The sequence below is a fragment of the Portunus trituberculatus genome, chromosome 39 (assembly GCF_017591435.1).
Source record: "Portunus trituberculatus isolate SZX2019 chromosome 39, ASM1759143v1, whole genome shotgun sequence".
Taxonomy (NCBI): domain Eukaryota; kingdom Metazoa; phylum Arthropoda; class Malacostraca; order Decapoda; family Portunidae; genus Portunus; species Portunus trituberculatus.
The window spans coordinates 14861295-14882878 of NC_059293.1; the positions used below are offsets into that span (position 1 = coordinate 14861295).

Genomic DNA, 21584 nt, shown 5'->3' on the forward strand with positions numbered 1-21584 from the left:
AATACTCGTATTTCATAGGTATTTTCCATTAATAAGGTAAATCCCTTATGCTGTCATGACAAGTATATCAAACACGCTCGAAAACCTCATCAACTTCCATTAAAATTTGTTCAATTATCACTAGATTCATAACAGCACCCTTGGAAACACCATTAATTTCCACAAGAGCCCACAAAACTATCACTTAAATTATAAAAACGCTATTGAAAACTCAAATAACTTCCACTAAAACCTGTTAAATCAAATATGGAAAATTCTTAATAACTTTCAATGGAATCTCTTAAACTAAACCATCACTAGAACCATGAAAATACCTTAATCCATTCAGTACTGGAATGCATTTTTACCACGAGTTTTTGGATGTGATTAGACGATTTCATTTACTTTAAGAAGGGTTTATGGAGGTCAGATGATTAATGGCAGGAATGTTCACTATTTTATTCCTCGCATAAGTGTCTGAAGATGTATGAAATCACCAAATAGTAAGCAGAATATGAAAACGCGTCATGGTACTGAAGGAGTTAAAATGCAGAAAATTACACTAAAACATATCAAAGCATCACTAGAGTCAAGAAAAAAAACATCCTTAATAGAAAATAGTCCCCAATAACGTCTATCAAAGTTTGCATAAGTATCACTAATATAAAAACATCCTTGAAAACACCAATAACTCCCAACAGAACCTATCATAAGTGGAGATAAGACACTGAAACGTCTGAGAACACTGGTGCTGCAGAGGTGTTGGGAAGTTGCAGTGTTTTTCTCCGCTACCAACGGGCCGGCGGCAGGAGACGGGCAGTAATGGGGGCGAGGGAGGGAAGCAGCTCACCAAACTACAACAAAATACCTTAACTTGGCCCATCACAATCCGTCCGCACTGCAACTCAGGCCGTGAAGAAAGAAATCGCTGCACAACATTACGCTCACCAAATATATGTTCCCAGGATATATAGATTCGCACTTCGGAGAGACACACAGAGAGAGAAGAAGGAAAAAAAATTACCACGTTGCAACTTTCAGGCTAATGTGCACCTTTTATTCGCCGCATTCTGCTCATCCAGACAGTTACCTCGGGAAAGTCAGTCCGGTTAAGGCTCCGCTAAACTTTGTTGCGATTTTATTTCCACAGAACATTACACAGAAAGTTGCTTCCTTGCTCACAGTCTGAAGTGGTAACGGAAGGACGCTGGAGAGGCGACGGTGGCGGTGGTGGTGGTGGTTGGGGTAGTGGTGGTGGTGGTGGTGGCGGCCATTGTCAAGATAATGAAGCCCTCAGAAGGAACAATGAGTTATTAATAAGTACGTTCAAACCCCGATCTCTCCCTTTTTCTCTCTTTCTCTCTCTCACTGTCTTTCTCCAGTTGATTTATTGCTTCATGAGTCCTTTCTTTAAGCTTCTTCTATTCACTCTGCAATCTGTGCGGACAAACAAATCTACACTCCTATGAACTAGTGAAAAATCCGTTGGTTACTAGATGTTATAAGATCACCAGCACTTCATACAACTTAAGGTGGAAGAGAAAACATTACATTCAATCTGCAATATGTACTTATCACCAAACCTCTTGTAACCGGTAAAAAATCTCTCAGTTAACAGGTTTTGTGAGATTCCGAGTAGCTGATGAGTTTTAAGGTTGAAGGGAAGCAAAACAGATTACTCCACTCCTCTTTCACCTTGACTGTTCCTCTTTCTCTCCATGGCGGCGACTGCTTAACCCCTTCAGTACTGGAACGCATTTTTGTCCTGTATTTTTGGTGTGATTAGATGATTTTATTGACATAGGGAAGGGTCTATAGAGATCAGATGACTAATGGCTAGAGTCTTGACTATTTTGATCCCCCCATAAGTTTCTGAAGCTGGGTAAAAACTTCAAAAAATAGTAAGCAGAATAAATATTAAAACGCGTCATGGTACTGAAAGGGTTAAAAGTTATAAGGAAAAAGAAAGCACACACCATTATATCATCCCGTGTTTTCTACGCTATCAATTTCACCTATTCATTTCATAAGACGGTAAGTTTCTAGCACTGCAATCTCCTTTCCTTCCTATGACACATGATAGGTTAGACTTCATTATGATCTATACCTACACCTCAGGACATGTCACTAATATCACTAATGACTGAGAAATACATTAACTTTCAATTCAAGACACTTCACAATGTTGCTTTGGATTTTAAACTATTTCTTCATCAATTGGTACCTTCTGTGAGTCTTTCCTTATTATAGTCTGTCTACTCTAAAATGGTTCCTGCGTCTCGGTTTGAATGGTGTCCCAGGGAAGGCGTGGTTGTCAGATCTTGCGGTAAACCATGAGCTGTCCTTGTAATTAAGTCCTTTGATCAACAGAAAAACAAGTATTATTCACATCAAATCAATCACGTTATTAATAAGCTACAATATGCTTTAAATTCAGGATCCATTTTTAGAGTACACAGACTATAGTTTAGTTGCCTTGAGCCCGTCTAAACAAAAATATATAGGTAAGTAGATATAAAAAAAAAAAAACTGACTGACTAGTATTTTCCGCCACAACAACGAGATCATACATCGCCGAATAGGAGAAGGAAGAAAGACGAAGCTCAAGGTCCTGTTATGAAACTGAGGGAAGGACTCGACTGCCTTAAATAAAAAAAAAAATAAAATAAAAAAATCCATTAAAAAGTCCTTTACGATAAAACCAGTCGGGTTGTTGTGGTGATAGTGATGGAGATGGTGGGGGCATGGAGCAGCTGCCCACCACCACCACCACCATGCACACAGAACAGAACAAATCATGAGTTTGACGCATCATGCAACGGCGACGAACAGTTCAAGGCCAGCAGACAGGTTCTTGGGGGGCACCATCCATACCAGTCAGACAGGCCAGGTGCGGTACACAAGGAAGCTGCACTCCACCCATGCACTTTCCTGAATGCCTGGCCACGGGTGAGGGGGCGGGTCATGGAGCACAAAAGGATACAGGGGATGAGGGATATTCCTTACGAAGCGAGATTGAAGATACTAAATTTGCATTTCTTAGAGAGACAGGTAAAGAGGGGACCTGATAGAAGTATTTAAGTGGTATAGGGGTAATAATAAAGGGGATATTAGCAAAGTTCTTAGGATCAGTAACCAGGATAGAACCAGAAATAAGGGGTTCAAGTTTGAGAAATATAGGTTTAGGAAAGAAATGGGAAGGAGGTGGTTCTGTAAAGTGATTGATGAATGAAACGAACTTAGTAATCACGTTGTTAGTGATGAGTCAATAGGGAGCTTTAAAAGAAGAAATCAGATAAATTAACGATGAGGATGATAAGTGGATTGAGGTCATTTTGTTCACACAGGGGCTGCCACGTGTTGGCCTGGTGACCTCTTGCAGCTTCCTTGAATTTCTTTTCTCCTTACGTTCTTATAAGACGCAAATTAAGACACAGCTCCCTCACCTTCTTACGTTAATCACTACTAATTAACATATCTTATCTAAATCCCTTATTACTCTAAGCCATCTTTTCATGTTCTCTAGCCATCTCTAGACATAATATTGACTAGAAATTGTAAACAGGTTCTTTTTATCGGTTTCCTTTACCACAAACAGAAAGTGAAAATGGAATAAAACAATACAAGAGTGAAAATGAAAGTAGGAAGACACGACGAATCACTTTCAGTTAGTCATCACTGCAGGTGTTATGAAACCAAGTCAAGCAACGAGAACACTGACAGGAATACACATACATACACTGCTGCTGCTGCTACAATTACTACTACTATTGCTACAACACAGAAAAACACCCCTGGCATTCCTAGTCCCACAGGCGCTATTACAGCAGGTTATCCTATCACTACACATAAGTTCACATGTAAGGATTAACACATTAACACCAACATCATCTCAAACATCACCATCACAAAGAAACACCAAGGAAGAACAAATACTGCTAGATGTACGTATAAGCCATTATGAAGCTGGAATAAGTAACACTACCTAATGTAAAGATGTGAGATAGAAAAGGAGAAGAACCACCACCATCACTTCTCACTACCTACCGTGTGTGTGTGTGTGTGTGTGTGTGTGTGTGTGTGTGTGTGTGTGTGTGTGTGTGTGTATGCTTCCCTCCTCTTCCCTCTTCATTGGTTGGTGCATTATTTCCTGTGTGCCTCGCTCCCTCTGCCTTCCTCCACCATTCTCTCCCTCCCTTCCCTCCCTCCACCCCCCTCCGCATTGGGGCGACCCATACACCCATACACCCATTCAGGGAGCCTTGTGGTCAGTGCGTGTCCGGCTGGTCTTGTGAGGGAAGGAGTGCAGGAGGGGAGGAAGGAAGGGAGAGGATGGAGGGAGAGTGGAAAGACAGAAAGGACACCTCTTGTTACCTCACCACTGCTGCCGTCACCACCACCGCCACCGCCGCCACCACTGCAACACTTCGAGATGTACCTATTTGAATATTTATCCTAGTTTTTCTTATAGGAAGTTTCTTTTCTCATGGATTATGGTACACATTACACCACGAAACTGATATAGTATGTCTAAAATGATTATCGTATATATAATCTCTCTCTCTCTCTCTCTCTCTCTCTCTCTCTCTCTCTCTCTCTCTCTCTCTCTCTCTCTCTCTTTCACGAAGTGGTGACAGCCAACACCATGCAACCCAAGTGAGACGCCTTCCTTGCACACATCCACCTGCTCTCAAGCCTGTCTCTCTCTCTCTCTCTCTCTCTCTCTCTCTCTCTCTCTCTCTCTAGATTCAGTATGTGATGGTATACATTAAGATGAATGAGTGAATAAATAGTATATGTATGTATGTATGTATGTATGTATGTATGTATGTATATATATATATATATATATATATATATATATATATATATATATATATATATATATATATATATATATATATATATATATATATATATATATATATATATATATATATATATATATATATATATATTGCTGTTCGTTAGCTTAGGTTAGGTTAGGTTAGGTTTGGTTTGACATGAAATGTAAGATACAACATGGATAAGTAAGATAAGTAAGAATGTACAAATATCCTATTGGAACTAAGAAAAAAAAAGTAACTCAATTCATCACTTTAGAAATCTAAATCACCAATAAACACAAAACTCAAGTACTTTACTGTTTCCAGACAATTACAACGATGAAGATAACAACAACAACAACAACAACAACAACAACAACAACAACAACAAAAACAACAACAACAACAACAACAACAACAACGTTACAAGAAAAAGACAGCACATTACAAAATCATTAAAAAAATCACAAGAACGTGGGAAAAAATCAAACATAACACCGAAAGTAGAAGCATCAGCACACACACACACACACACACACACACACACACACACACACACACACACACACACACACACACACACGCCTCGCCCTTAACAAGCATGTCCTATTAGCGTCCCTGAGAGCTGTAGGTTACTCTTCCCGGACCAAGGCAGTGACGGAGGCAGCGACACACTCCCTCTCTCTCTCTCTCTCTCTCTCTCTCTCTCTCTCTCTCTCTCTCTCTCTCTCTCTCTCTCTCCCAACCTACCCTCCCTTCATCCCACCAGTGCTCCCTCCGTCCAGCCCTTCCTGCATCACTATAGAGCCTGCATCTCTCTCTCTCTCTCTCTCTCTCTCTCTCTCTCTCTCTGACCACCGTCCCTCACACCTCCGCTAAGGATGGTCTCTATACCACCACCACCTCCTCCTCCTCCTCCTCCTCCTCCTCCTCCTCCTCCTCCTCCTCTTCGTAATCCTCCCCTTCCTTCCTCCCCTTCCTTCCTTCCTTCGTTCCTTCTACAACACTAACTACTACAGTCTTCTCCAAAAGCTTCATTATTTTCTTTTATCAATGTTCTTTTTACAAATGTTTTTTTTTCCCTTTCGTCGTTCTTTAGTGAAATATATAAAAATGTCTTCGTGGCTATTTGGAATTCACTCCGTCTTTACTCTCTCTCTCTCTCTCTCTCTCTCTCTCTCTCTCTCTCTCTCTCTCTCTCTCTCTCTCTCTCTCTACAATCCCATTACACTCACTTTCCTTCTCCAATGTATTCCGGGGCTCCTCCAACCTTCCTCTCTCTCTCTCTCTCTCTCTCTCTCTCTCTCTCTCTCTCTCTCTGGTCGTCCCCTGCCATCCCTGCCTCCCTCCCTCCCTCCTTCCCGCCACAGCTAAAGGCACGTTAATCCTATGTGCCTTCCCCGTGCTTCCCTGTCGCGTCTCTCTCTCTCTCTCTCTCTCTCTCTCTCTCTCTCTCTCTCTCGTCTTCAGTCTACCTACGTTATATATGCAAGTAATTTATTTTTAGTTTATGTTATAGTTAAGTTCCTATTTAATCTATTTCGTTATTGTATTATCCGAAGTTATTTACGTTTTAGTATCTTCAATTTCGTTTATTTCGTCACTGTACTTTGATGGTGAGGCGCAATATGTAATGATCAAACACCTTCCCCTGTTCTTTCTATGTGTCTTCAGTACTTTATGCCCTCCTATCAATCTCATTACAAAATCTCTTCCGTTGTATATATAGTTTATCTGCACGGGTTGTGTTTTTCAGAGGAGTGTTATCGCCCACAGCCAAGACTCTTCCGTAATCCTTCGGTACTGGGATGCATTTTCACAGTGAGTTTTGGGTGTGATCAGACGATTTTATTGACATTAGGAAGGGTTTGTGGAGGTCAGATTAATTATTTTAACCTCTTCAGTACTGGAATACACCTTTACCATGAGTTTTGAGTGTGATCAGACGATTTTATTGACATTAGAAAGGGTCTATGGAGGTCAGAAAATTAATGGCCACAGTCTGAAGAGGTTAAGCATTCTCTACTGATTAATGCATTTTTCCCCCATTGCAAGTACATAAAACTTCACATAATACTGCACTAAATATTTGCTATACTCATTCATTTACAGAGGTATGTATAAGAACAGTATATCACTAAAGAAACTATAATCTAAGTTTCGTCTACTGATCTTAATTCATGTGGTTTTTTTCTAAGCAAAAAAAAAAAAAAAAAAAAAAACCTCCATTTGCTATCGCGTTCAACACCTGCTTCTTTGGATCATCAGAACATCCTGGCCAGAATAAGAACAATTTAGGTGCTGTTTTTTTTTTTTTTTTATTACCATTCCAAGCAGGTAAGTAGGCATTTCATCTGGCAATATACTGGATACTGTATTTACAACTTCCTAGGATTTAATTTAATTTAAGAGAAGTTTCATGACATTTGTCCCTTTCTTTGGCTAATCATCTCAGACCTGCACGGGGACTGACAACTTAGAGGGCCATTTTTTATATTGTCCTTGGCCTTCTTTCCTCTCTTACATTAAACACACACACACACACACACACACACACACACACACACACACACACACACACACACACACAACATCGCCTTGCCGAACACCATCAACTAGAGAGCAGACCGAAGCTTAGGACAGATTAACGACAAATAAAGAGGAAAAAGAGGTTGAAATAGGAAGGAGACAAGGAAACAATACAGAGGAATAACAATAACAATGAATGGTAGAGAGAGAGAGCAGGACAGGTGAAATAGACGGAAAACTTTAAAAATCTTGAAAATTATAAAAAAAAAGGAAAAAGAAATGGATATAGGAACAGAATAGACGGAGAACTAGATAGAGAAATGAGAAATCCTGCCCATGTTACCTGGAATAGACAAACAGCTGACGAAAATAAGTGGAAAATTATACTTCAATACACATTTTTTTTTTCTTTCTTTCCATCCCTTGCTTAGTGCGTGTATACATTTCTCTCTCTCTCTCTCTCTCTCTCTCTCTCTCTCTCTCTCTCTCTCTCTCTCTCTGTAATAAACAAACAAGTGATGAGGACTGAAGAGTGTTAGTTCAATATCATGTGTATCTTTTTCTATTATTTTGCTTCATTTATCTCCTGTCATATAATATCTTTCTTAGTATGCTTCCTTCTCCACTCCTAGCATTTCCTTCTCCACTCCCATTACTCCATTAGTGACAGTTACTCTACATAATTATCATCATCACACTCCTCAACACTAATTTTTCATCTATTACATAAGATTTTTTTTTTTCTCTCCGTTACAGAGCGCTCAGTTATAATCCTTCGTCTCATTTATGTAATTACCACTGCCTCATTCTCCACCTGAAGTCTTTACCTTATTGCCTTCCTTCCTTCCTTCCTTCCTTCCTTCCATATCTTTCTTCCTTCTTTTTATCTTCCTTCGTCCGTCTTTCGCTTCCTTCTCTCTATTCATTCCTCCCTAACTTAATTTGTCTGTATCTCAACTCCTCTCTTCATTCTTTCTTTTTCTTCCTTCTTCCTTCGTCTCTCTCTCTCTCTCTCTCTCTCTCTCTCTCTCTCTCTCTCTCTCTCTCTCTCTCCTAATTTCACCTGTCTCTCTCAACTCTCTCTCTCTCTCTCTCTCTCTCTCTCTCTCTCTCTCTCTCTCCACAGAATGCACTACCCCATCACCGCGCCTTTATCCCCCCAGTTGCCTCTCTGTCCCTCTAGGCAACTTCCCGGGCCATATTGATTGATGCAAGCTGATCACCCGCCCGTGTCTCTCTCTCTCTCTCTCTCTCTCTCTCTCTCTCTCTCTCTCTCTCTCTCTCTCTTCCACTTGGCTTCTTCCCCCCCCCCCCAAGTCCCTCCCCTAAAAAGGACGCTAGGAAGGGTGAGTGGCCGCGCTGACTGAGTGAATAACACCATCAACACTGCTCATCAAAACATCCCTAGCTGTAAATGTCTATCATCAGCATCTCAGTCTTCATAACATCGCCTTTGAGTCTCGCCAGCGCGGGAGAGAGAGAAAGGGACTTGTAGAGGGGAGAGAGAAGAGAGAAAGATGCTGGTTCAATCGGGAAATCTCGTAACTGTTATAAGATTTAATTTTTGTATGTCTATCGTGACTAACTGCGCTTTCTCAGTCACTGGTATTCTTGTGGTGCCTCATATATGGGTGTTTTTTAGTGGTTCTTCATGTGGTAGGTTCCTTTAGTCACAGTGAGCTGATAGACAGACATGTAATGGAGTGGTAAGGTGCGTATGAAAAGATAATACTAGCGAGTATTGCTAGGTCTCAAATCTAAGCATGTTTCCCATCAAAGATATTGGTTTTCTTTACGTACGATGCCATGTGATTTCTTCCTAGAGTGAAAGTGAACTATTAGATAATTAGAGGGACAGATGTATAAATTAAGTCGTATATCCAGTTCATCCACATACTATCAAATCTTATGGGATATTGAATTTAGATATGTATCCCTTTCAAAAATCCATTTTCTATCAAGATTTCACAGCAACGTACGTTTTCTATCAAGGACTTTACATCTATTTTGACCTACTTTTTTCCTCCTACGATTCTTCTACTTACAAAATCCCCATTAATAAGTCAACCAAACCATTATTAGTGTAATTTCACCACCATTCTTTTTTTTCTGAAAACATGAGAAAAGTAACACATGCGGTGAAAAGTTACCATGCATATCAACACTTTATTGTACCTTAGTGAAGAGCAGAGAAGACATCACGCTGGTCACCGAATATACATGCAGATGACAGCTTTCCTACACTTTTGTCTGTTTCTTTTCTTCACATTTTCACATTCACAACACTAAACACTAATCTTCTCATTTCTCACTTTATTTTCTCAGTTCACGTCAGTTTTAACAGAAAATTATAGTTAGCACTTACTTTTTTTTCACTTTTCACGATTATAAGAGACCCTAGATTTGATATACATGCATCTTATTAATGGTTTCCTTGGCTTGTCGAGTTAAGTTTTCTTGTCCTTTTGTATAAATAAATAAATGACTTTTGTAATAGTTTGCGTTCTTGACTAACGTTTTCTATGATCCTTCTTGTAATATGATCTACGTAAATTGACTCTATCATCACCGTCATCACAACACCGTCACCTTAAACTACAATGAACTGCCATTGTAATACCGTCACCATCACCACATTATTACTATCAACTCCCTATTCACACCATCACCACAGCATCACCAGCCTATCATACCACTATCATCATCAGCCAATCACCATCTCCACAGCACCACCATCACACCACCACCATCATTACACCATCGCCATCACCATCAACACCATTATCACTACACCATCATCCGACTACCACCACCACCACCACGTACACCACTACTCCACTACATTTATCAATACACCATCACCACAAGGCCACCACCAACATCACCACACCATCACAATCACTATCAACATCACCACCACCACTGTCATCACTAACCACCAGTATTGTCACTATACCACTATCACTATACCACCATCATCACTTCACCACCACTACCATACCATCAACACCAAATCATCACCACCACACTCCCATCGTCACCACCACACTGCCATTATCACCACCACTATAATCACCATACCATGATCACTACACCAACAGCCAAAACATTGTCATCACCACGCTATCCCCATGCACCACCATACTTCACCACTATCACCATATCACCGCCACGTACCAAAGCATTAAAAAAAAATGAATAAATCAATATAACGAGCACATCCCTGATAAATGAAACCAGATCAACAAAAGCATTGCCTAATAAGAATATAAGCCACTACTTTGAGAATAATTAATGATGTCTAAAGATTAATACAGAAAGAACATAATTAAATAAGTTATAGGACACAGTCAAGCTTATTGTATTGACGCGTTCTAGCCTCTCTATGGAACATCCTTAGAACCTTTGAAATATACGTAACATTATGGTTCCAAGACTATTACAAACTATTACTCAAACCATCACCATAGTTTAGAAAAATAAATAAGGAGGTTTTCTGTAGCCAAGACTAAAATACCACAAATAAGATGCTGTGTATAAAACTAGGGTTTCTAAAGTTCAGTCACAGAAAAAAAGGCACCTAAGCACAAACACAGACGTAAGGAAGTTATACGTATAGTTTGTGACAGTGACTCCTTTTCATTGAGATCACTGGATTCTCTTTCCTGTAAACAAAAGAAAAAGAAGAATGAATAAAAAGATACAATGAAGGAATGAAGGTTAATGAAAAGGAGAGTAGCCTACTATCTCGCGAACCTATCAGCAGGCCTGTACATGCCACATGGCAGCCGTTGGGCCTAAAGGAAACATGATGCATGGGTCGTCGTGTCGTACACCGTCACAAGCGTGGGCTTAGGGCTGCTAGTGCGGCTAGCGCCCTGGGCCTTGGCATTTGAGTATGGTGGACAGTTCCTTTGTACACCGTCTTATGTCCCATTTTATAGGCTCGGTGAACCAAGGATAGGGCAGTCGTCCCAGAAAATACCATCCATGGCTCCTATGTTACCGTGCTCCCCAGGAATTATATTTACCCAATTCACCATATCATTCTCATCTATTAATTTGTCTAAACTTCTTTGGAACTCCCTAATGACTTGGCACTAACAGTCTCACTGCTGAGTCCGTCAGTCTCTCGTGACTATTACCAATAAATCAACAACAGAAACTTTAATCACAAAAAGGCTATATATAAGGCAAAGAGATCTTATGTTCATAGAGCCACAATAAGATTCAGCTAGTGAAACATGGTGGCTTGAATCTGATGGTCAAATACGGAACAGATAAGAAATACAAACCATTACGTGATACACCATGCCTCCGGAGGCCTTGGTTTCTTCCTGCCTCGTGCTTCTCTTATGACATCATGTGACGTAACATTGACATAGTAGGAGAAGAAAGCGCAAAGCTTCTCGTCAATTGAGCCATAAACTAAAAATCTAGTCATATTGGAAAATATAATTCAAATATGCAAATACGATATTGTTGGTTTAAGTGTACTAATACAATTCCCAGATCGTGCAAGTTATAGAAAAGTTAATTGAAATAAGATAAAATCAATGACGCTGATTAAATTACAAACTATTCGTCAACTAAGATAGATTAGAATGACGTAATTTATCCTTATTAATCCCAGATGGTGTAGGCTATGGAGAAATTGAAATAGAGGGACCAATAACTCTTCAGAAAGTATTCTGAAACGCTTCGGACTTCCGGCATGATTAATGAAGCACTACAGAAGATACTCTTTAATCTTTAATCTATTTATTTTCGTATTGATGATACAGAAGTTGTGTTGATTATCAAACGAATCGTGAAAATACACTCGAAAATCCCTATAGTTTCCCTTACATCCTATTCGTGAGTAGTTGAGAAGGCTATACTGCGACAAAATTTGTTGGGTGAAATAATCCTCAGCCTGAGCAAGATTTGGAGACGGAAAAGGAACAAGACTCTAATATGTGCAAAGGAAGTTCGTAGTTCTTGTGACGCTATTATCTGTTTCAATCAGTAGAGGAGCGGTTCAGAGATTGTTGTCATGGAGATATCGTCATGCAAGGGCGTTTCCCTGGAGGGATTATATTGTTTTTAATCATTCATATCTCTTTATCCAAAAGTGGTATAGCATTTGTACAGATCTTTATATATTTATTTCCTCAAAGAACCAATATATATTTATTTTCCTGATATGGTTGTTGGAGTTGTTCTTTCTTCCCTTGTTCAAATTACGCGCGGCCAGAGAGAGCGGCCCACCAGCGGCTGTGTTTTGATGACGCAAGCAACAGGAGCGGGACTCGAGTCACATTCAAAACATTATCTTGAGTGTTTGAATTCTTACTCCCCTCCTTGAACCTTAACGTAGTCATGAGGTGAGTGCATCGTGTTTCCATCACATAGATACCAAATTGCTCGATGGCATGACTCGTAATTAGGTGAGATGAGTGGTGAGGTGGTTCAGGAGAGGAGAGCAGCCAAGAAAGGGGTGTGGCTCTGCAACATTTTAGAAATCCGCCTTACCTGTGCCTATCCCACGAAGACGTTGTTATCAGAGGAACCTTACGTGAATTTTTATGTCTCTGCAAAATATGAAGCTATTTCAAGTCCTGATATACACAATCAAGGGATCAAAAGTGAAATTGATGAACTGAATTCATCTATCCTTGCCCTAACACTAATTTGACCTGGCCCACGGATGAACACGCACTTTTTATTTCAGTATTATCCTTGACTTGTGTTATCAGGCCATCTGTGGTTAATCCAGTGGAAGGATAATGTTTTCAAATTAGAGCCCCAGTAAACTAGCTCAGGGATGCTAGCACACCCATAGATGGTAAGGTTCTCTCTATATGATTCCATAAGTCCAGTAGTTTGTATTGAGGTGCTGCAATGTGACCCTCCCTAAACTCTGCTTAAGGAGCCACACCTGAAATGTCTCATGTAGCTTATGGTATGAAATATTGTAGTAAGACCATACCAAGACAGTGTCTCATGCATGCTAGTGGGCCTTCCTGACATTAGTTCATTTGTGTAGTCTGCAAAATATTCCAAATTAATGTTAAGTGGTTCTGCTTGATTTGTTCATCATCGAAGCTTGTGAACCTTACCTAAAGTGATTCACCTGTCATATTGCAATTAGATATTGTAACACTGTTATAGAAATGAAAGAATATAGTACTTGTAATGGGAGACAATCAGTTCATCAAGAAATATATCCAAAAATATACTCATGTGTGCATGGTGTTTTCTTTAATTTCTTAAATCTTCTTTTCCTTTCAGCTTGGAAGTTGAAGGTAAACGTTTGTATCCCAACCTGGACTTGATGGCAGGCATCAACGATTCACTTGACGACAGTATCAGAAACAACTTGCCTGCCTCAAGAGCTGAGTCACCGTGCCTGCCGGATGTAATCAGGGCTCAGTGGGAACCTGAAGACCATGTTGCTGAGCTGAACTATATGTTACAAGGTAGCTATTTTCTGCATTTCAGGTTCATATTTCTGTCAAAAGAAGATAGTCAAGGCTTGTCTAGTTGTACATAGATACATACAACAAGCCTGTCTCCTCCAGAAAACTTGGCTAGCTGAAACAAGACACACAGTTCTCTTTGCCGATACTGCTGCTGTCACTTTACTGTGATCAGCCACATAGCTTTGACAATTTTGGGCTGCAGCAATGTCCTTTCATAGCAAGAACTCAACCCACACCATACCTAATTGTCTCACACCTGTATAACTATTGATGTGTGGCATCAGTTGACTCACACAGTTCTGGGGCAATGCAGTGCAGTAGTGGCTAAGAAAACAAATACTGTAAAGGGGAGGATTGCTAGTTCATTTATTCTGGTCTTTTTAGCTGCCTTTTATCACATGAACACACTAAACTGTATTGCATCATTACAGGTGTTTCAGCAGAACATGTGGAGAGACAGCTGGTTCAGTACGTAGAAAAGAAAATTGAACCAGCTGGCTGGAAAGCTGTGTGGACTGTGCCATCGAATCGTCTGGATTCTGTGTTGAAACTGAAGCAGGAGACTTGTGTATATGTGGATGTAAGACACAGAGCCTTGTTCTTATTTGATGTGTTCCTATTTTGTCCAAATCACAAGCAGGCCTGCACTAAAACATGATGAGCTTTATAGCAGTGTAGCTCTGAACATCTGCTTTTAAGGCAGTGGTTCTCAAACTTTTTCATTAGCAACCCTGTTTAGAATATTTCAATCCTCCACAATCCTGAGTAAAATAAAGAGAAAGATAATGTACTGTGATATATACACTTTATTTGAAAAAGAAATAATGTATACAGCTTTTCTTTCACAAAACTAAATTAATAGAATCCATGCCACTGCTTTTCATTCACAAAACTTAGTTAATGGGATCCATGGGACCTGGAATGTCACTGCGACCCATCAAAATTGATCTCGCCACCCAACTTTGGCTTGCAACCCACAGTTTGAAAACCACTGTTCTAAGGTTTACATTACTTAATGTAGAGGATAAAACAGACCACTTTACTTTTCCATTTATGTAAAAAGTTGATAAACTTTTACTTCCAGATTCATTGTAGTATATATATTATTTGTGCATTTATGTATTATTTTTATGAAGATATTCACTAAGATTAGTGTTTTATGTTGGACTGTACCTGAATGATTTTTGTCTCCTCAGGTAATTGATGTTAGTCAGGAGAAGCTCATAGCTGAAGTGAAGATACTGATGCCTGTTGTTGGTAATATTCTGAAGGAGGATTTGCAGGCGATTGAAGAAGGAAAGAACAAGACGGTATGCAGTTTTTATTGATAACTCAAACTTTGAAATGTCAAACCTAAATGAAATTAAGTTATTCTGTATAGCTAAGAGGTTCTTCTAAATTCCTTTTTTCTATTATAAATATTTTATTCATTTTATTATATATGTATTTCTGTTTTATTTTATTTTCTTTTTATTTCCTCAGGCATTTGAAGCTTAAGCAATATCAAAAGCTTACAACTTACATATTTCTTGATATAGAATAGAGTGATATGTATCATCTTATAAGCTACAGTTTTGTATATTGATTATTTTTTGTTTTATTATTTATCTTATTATTTTGTTTATTATTTTTTTCTATGATTCAATATAGGTCCAGGTGCCATTGATAGAGCTGTCTGTGTTAGCAGATCAAGAAAATACAGCCTTAGATATGGTCAGCACTGCAGAAGTCATTTGCCAGCTAAAGTAAGTACCAGTACTGGTTCAGTTTTTGTTTGTTGATGTCATAACCCTCACAATCCTGTTTGCACTTACAAGAAAATATTTGAAACTTTATTAAAGATTTTAAAGTTGTATGAAAATTTAGAAATTGAGTGACGTAGATCATTGTGTTATATTGTTTTTTTCCTTTCAGATTCTTTTATGAACACATATGGAAACCCTGGGATTTAGAGGAGGAAAATATCAATTTTGACCAATCCCTCATTACTTCTCGCCTCAAGCTGTAAGTGGTCAGTGTGTTCCTCATTGAAAAATAAGGTTATTTTTTTCCTAAATAGTGATGGATATGACAGTTTGAAGGAGACTTTCAAATTAAACAAACAAATAATGTATGAAAAATCTATTCCAAAGCAGTGATAGGAATATTTGTACTGCTTATGCATGATCCATTACATGTAATAACTTAAATAACACTTTCAGATATCAAGACATACAAGCGGGTCGCATCCCAACAGCTGTAGTGGCCGGTCTTAAAGCTATTATCAGGAAAGCTAATCATGCACTGAAGAAGATCCAGCATATTGAATCCAGAAATGAAGAACAAGGTGCAGATTTTGAGATGGATCAGAAAGATGTTGCTGAGCTCTTCAAGCTGCACAAGCAACTGGAAAAATTTAAAACACAGTTTGACATGATGAAAGATCCTATTTTAAGGTATGATTTAATACAGCTTAAGCAAATGTAAGAGCTATGAGTTCTACAATACCTACCAGTATTAATCTTTTTATTTTCTAATAACAAAGGAATGTGGAGATTAGTGAGGAACAGTTTTGGATTGAAAATAGGCATTGTGCAAATTTTTTATTGTATGCTAATCTGAGACACCCTTAAGGTAGATAGGATCATCTTGTCTCATTATAGAGATAAAAATACAGAGAAAAGAATTTCTAATCCTCTCATCTCTGTCTTAAGTCATTTTACAGTATGCCAGTATTTATGTGGCAGTATTCTCCCAACCTGGCTATGAAATGTGACCAACTCTTGAGCTCTTCAACATAAAGGGAAGTAAAAATTTAATGATGCTATTCAATGCAAGAACATGCTTACACAGTATTCCTTCATGTTTCAGGGAGATTTCAGTTTACCCATCACAAGAAGAGGAAATGGACACAAAAGGACCTCATGCAAAATTGAAGGTGGTGGCAAATGCCCTTCCTGCTGTGCAAATGATGAACTACTTGACTATGCTGCCTGATCTAATAGAATCCTTACCTCAGGTGGGAAATAATAAGAAAACTTTTTAAACATAAGTAGCTACCTCTTGTTATAAGCTGACAAAGAAATTACCTCAGTCATCTGATAATGATTTACTGTTCACTGTAGTATTTTCTTCCACAGCAAAAGAACTATGAGAAATGAACCTAACACTGTCATCATCCATCCCATACGTCAATATACCAAGTTGACAATCTCACACAGTGTGGCCAGACAAACCACCACACAGTCATTCACACTCTTATCCCATTAGACTATTGGGGAAAGGGACAGTCTTGTGGACAACCTTACTACACCCAAGGAGCTTAGCTGACCACATACCTCCATACCAAAATTTGACGACTTACACTAGTTTATATTTCTGTCATTATTAATTGCATATTTTCCTTCAGGTTACTAAGGAAGATCTCTGCCAGACACACTCCTCTCTTCAGACTGCTATTAATGAGGCACAGGAGGGAGATGTGGTTATATTGCTTCCAGGACAGCACACACTAAGTCAGCTGGGATACTTGTTTGCAAAAGGTGGAGCATTACTTGGTAAGTTATTCCCAACTGAAGCTTTATTGAAGCATCAAACAGTTTCCTTGAGTAGTACGTGCATATTTCAAAGTTTACTGAGTTCACTTATTATCATACTGAGTTGCTGTTTCAGGGCTTGGAAAAGGCATAGTGGTGGAAGGCAACTGTAAGAACGGCGATGTTTTAATGGATATCACAGGAAACTTCCACATTCAGAACATCACCTTGAAGCCAGCCCCTGGGCAGATTGGGATTGTTCAGCATAGTGGATTAACAACTATGGAGAAAGTTACAATTACAGGTAATGGTTTTAGTGTTTACTGCTTAAATTCTATTATATCTAAGAAAACTTTTTTTTTTTTTTTTTTTTTTTTTCCAAGGACTTTGGGGCTCCTGCAGCTTCTAATCTATTTTTTGTAGTCAGTTGTTTTTTGTACTGAAGCTGCCAAGGATTTAGCAATAATCTTTTTCTTTGAATAAACCTTATTTCAAATTCTTCTATAACTTCTTTGTGATAGAATCATTGTATTAAGAAAATCTTTTTTTGCATACCCTTTCCAGGTGGAAAATGGGGTTTGCTTGGGCTAGGGAACACACAGTATTGTGTTAACCAAGTATGTGTCCAGAATTGTTCTGCTGGGGGGATGGACTTTAGAGATGGTGCTGTTGCCAACATCTCTGCCACATCCATCAATAACTGTAAGACTGGTATTCAGATGGAAGGTGGAGCTAAGGTAAATAAAGGACTGTTTTTTAGATGCAAATCTACAAAGTATATATTAGCAAAGGACTTTGGTCCTAACTGATTTAATCAAATACAGTGATTTACTCTTTTGGTAGAAAACCAGTTACAATATAAAGAAAATAACCTATAAGTGACTAGTGTTGTTTGTGGGCAGAATTTCTATTTCCTTGATTCTTTAGAAATTTCATAATCTTAATTTTGTTAAAGAATTTTGTTGAGTTCAAGTATTGGGAAATTCAGTTAATCACGGTTTTGTTTCAGATTTCAATGTCAAATACAAGAATTGAGGGCTGCAAGAAATATGGAGTGTTGCAACTTTCATCGGAAGAAACAAAATCTTCAAAATATCAAGATATGTCTACAGATGAAGTACTTGCATGGTAGGTTAAAATCACTGTAGTGGGCAGTCTTAAGTATTTCATCTAACCAGTGGGGAAATGTGACAAGCTGAATTGTAATTACTACTTATTGAGTGGCATAGCTGCCACTCAACAGCCATTTGTTTCTAAGTATGTTACAGTTGCAATTGCCTGTTTTAAATCCATAACATATATTTAATGCCAACAGTCGTATGCAGGGTGGCACAAAGTACCACACACACACACACACACACTGCATAGTGTAGTGGTTAGCGCACTCGACTCACAATTGAGAGGGCCGGGTTCGAGTCCCGGGAGCAGTGAGGCAAATGGGCAAGCCTCTTAATGTGTGGCCCCTGTTCACTTAGCAGTAAATAGGTACGGGATGTAACTCGAGGGGTTGTGGCCTCGCTTTCCCGATGTGTGGAGTGTGTTGTGGTCTCAATCCTACCCAAAGATCGGTCTATGAGCTCTGAGCTCGCTCCATAATGGGGAAGACTGGCTGGGTGATCAGCAGGCGACTGAGGTGAATAAATTACACACACACGCGCACGCGCGCCCGGTAGCTCAGTGGTTAGAGTGCTGGCTTCACAAGCCAGAGGACCGGGGTTTGATTCCCCGGCCAGGTGGAGATATTTGGGTGTTTCTCCTTTCACATGTAGCCCCTGTTCACCTAGCAGTGAGTAGGTACGGGATGTAAATCGAGGAGTTGTGACCTTGCTGTCCCAGTTTGTGTTGTGTGCCTGGTCTCAGGCCTATCCGAAGATCGGAAATAATGAGCTCTGAGCTCATTCCGTAGGGTAACATCTGGCTGTCTCGTCAGAGACTGCAGCAGATCAAACAGTGAAACACACTCACTCATTGCTTAGTGTAGTGGTTAGCACACTTGGCTCACAACCGAGAGGGCCTGGGTTTGAGTCCCGGGTGCGATGAGGCAAATGGCCAAGTCTCTTAATATGTAGCCTCTGTTCACGTAGCAGTAAATAGGTACAGGATGTAACTTGATGCATTGTGGCCTTGCTCTCTTGGTGTGTGTGGCATGTTATGTGGTCTCAGTCCTACCCAAAGGTCGATCTATGAGCTCTGAGCTTGCTCCATAATGGGGAAGGCTAGCTGGTTGACCAGCAGCAACCGTGGTGAATTACACACATCACATAGTGAAGTGGTCAGCACATTCAGCTCACAACCGAGAGGTCCTAGGTTTGAGTCCTGGGAGCAGTGAGGCAAATGGGCGAGCCTCTTAATGTATAACTCCTGTTCACCTAGCAGCAAGTAGGTACGGGATGTAACTCAAGGGATTGTGACCTTGCTATCCCAGTGTGTGGTGTTGTGTGGTGTCAGTCCTACCTGAAGATCAGTCAGTATGAGCCCTGATCTCCCTTTGTAGAGGAAAGACTAGCTGGGTGACCACCAGGTGACTGTGGTGAATAACACAAACACATACTGCATAGTGTTGTGGTTAGCACGCTCAACTCACAATCGAGAGGGCCCAGGTTCGAGTCCCGGGAAGTGATGAGGCAAAGGGGCAAGCCTCTTAATGTGTAACCCCTGTTCACCTAGCAGTAAATAAGTACGAGATGTAACTCGAGGGATTGTGGCCTCACTTTCCCGGTGTGTGGAGTGTGTGTTGTGGTCTCAGTCCTACCCAAAGATCGGTCTATGAGCTCTGAGCTCGCTCCGTAATGGGGAAGACTGGCTGGATGACCAGCAGGCGACCGTGGTGAATTACACACACACACACACACACACACACACACACACACACACACACACACACACACACCACATACTGTAGTGGTTAGCACGAGAGGGCCAGGTTCAAGTCCCGGGAAGCGGCGAGGCAAATGGGCAAGCCTCATAATGTGTAGCCCCTGTTCACCTAGCAGTAAAATAGGTACGGGATGTAACTAGGGGGGTTGTGGCCTCGCTCTCCTGGTGTGTGTTGTGTGTGAGGTGGTCTCAGTCCTACCCGAAGATCAGTCTATGAGCTCTGAGCTCGCTCCATAATGGGGAAGACTGGCTGGGTGACCAGCAGGCGACCGAGGAGGTGAATTACACAGACACTGTTAACCTGTTTGGCCCCCGTAGAAAAGGAATAAACATGTGGACCACTGTAGTACATCTCAGAAACTTAGACATAAAACAGACCACCACATACATATACATTAACGGACAAATAATATACGTACCTTATATAGAAAAAAAATATATTTTGAACTATTAAAGTTTTCCTTTATTGCAGTTTGCTGGATGATGGTAAAGAAAATACCTTTGATCACAATGGTGAAGATATTACAACTGTATATATTGGCAGTTCAAGTTTTTCAAGAAGTAAAAGAGGCGACAGCGCTTTCTCATTGCCAGTTTCTATTATCAATGAGGAAGTGTTTGCAAAGTCTGACACTGACAGTATGGAGCCAAAGAATGCTTAAAGCTTAATTTGGAATGGATTTTGTCATTTTATTTAGTCATTTAGTGGAACTTGTATTGGAACCAATACAGAATATTAGTGAATACCATGTAAGTGAAAAGTAAAATATACAGTGATAATATTTTGAATTCTGTTGATTATCCAGATACACTTTCTTAACTTTAATCATACATTCAAACAGGAAGATTTCACCTACCAAATGACTCACCATGTATTTAAAAGGAAAAACAACCACAGGATCCTTTTTAAGGGAACAAATGCCCTCAGCTACATTTAAAATAAAATGACCTTATACATGGGCACAAAATTTTCATTGATTCAACTCTAGTTATTGATGTACAAACATTTTCATTCCTTGTAGCTGTTATGATGTTAGGCACAGACTTTTCCCAGAGTGCTGAAGAATTGCATTATCTTCCCATCATGGCTGTCTCTAATTCTGCTGATAGTTTTAAGTTTGTCCAATTTCTAGGGATGATTATATTTTATTTCTATGTCATAAATGTTGCACCTTCCAGTGAGATTTATCAAGCACACTAACAGTTTTGTTATTTGTTTTATTCTTACACACACTTTCTAATAATAGTAATATAGATATGAATTAAAATGCTTTAGTGTCATTTTTATAGTGTGCTATCCATGAACAGAGTCTCTCCTCACCATTCTAGGCACTTGTGGATAATTTGGGTCTCATATGACTGTGTTCCACATTCTATGAATGAAACAGTATAAC

General features: G+C 39.6%; 1 protein-coding gene across 3 annotated transcripts; it reads left to right on the plus strand.

Moving 5' to 3' along the window:
• The first annotated feature begins 12543 nt into the window (after positions 1 to 12543).
• LOC123515548 (SHC SH2 domain-binding protein 1 homolog B-like) lies at positions 12544 to 20975 on the plus strand. Of its 3 annotated transcripts, none has more exons than XM_045274278.1 (13): positions 12544 to 12700; positions 13608 to 13795; positions 14230 to 14378; positions 14995 to 15108; positions 15449 to 15543; positions 15713 to 15802; positions 16000 to 16233; positions 16649 to 16796; positions 17187 to 17334; positions 17450 to 17617; positions 17878 to 18050; positions 18323 to 18441; positions 20663 to 20975. In XM_045274278.1, the coding sequence occupies exons 1-13, from the start codon at positions 12696 to 12698 to the stop codon at positions 20850 to 20852; spliced, it is 1821 nt and encodes a 606-aa protein (XP_045130213.1). In that variant the 5' UTR covers positions 12544 to 12695; the 3' UTR covers positions 20853 to 20975. The 3 variants fall into 3 exon arrangements, with proteins under 3 accessions (XP_045130213.1, XP_045130216.1, XP_045130215.1); XM_045274281.1 differs by lacking the exon at positions 12544 to 12700 and adding an exon at positions 12743 to 12763; XM_045274280.1 differs by lacking the exon at positions 12544 to 12700 and adding an exon at positions 12791 to 13161.
• The last annotated feature ends 609 nt before the right edge of the window (positions 20976 to 21584 follow it).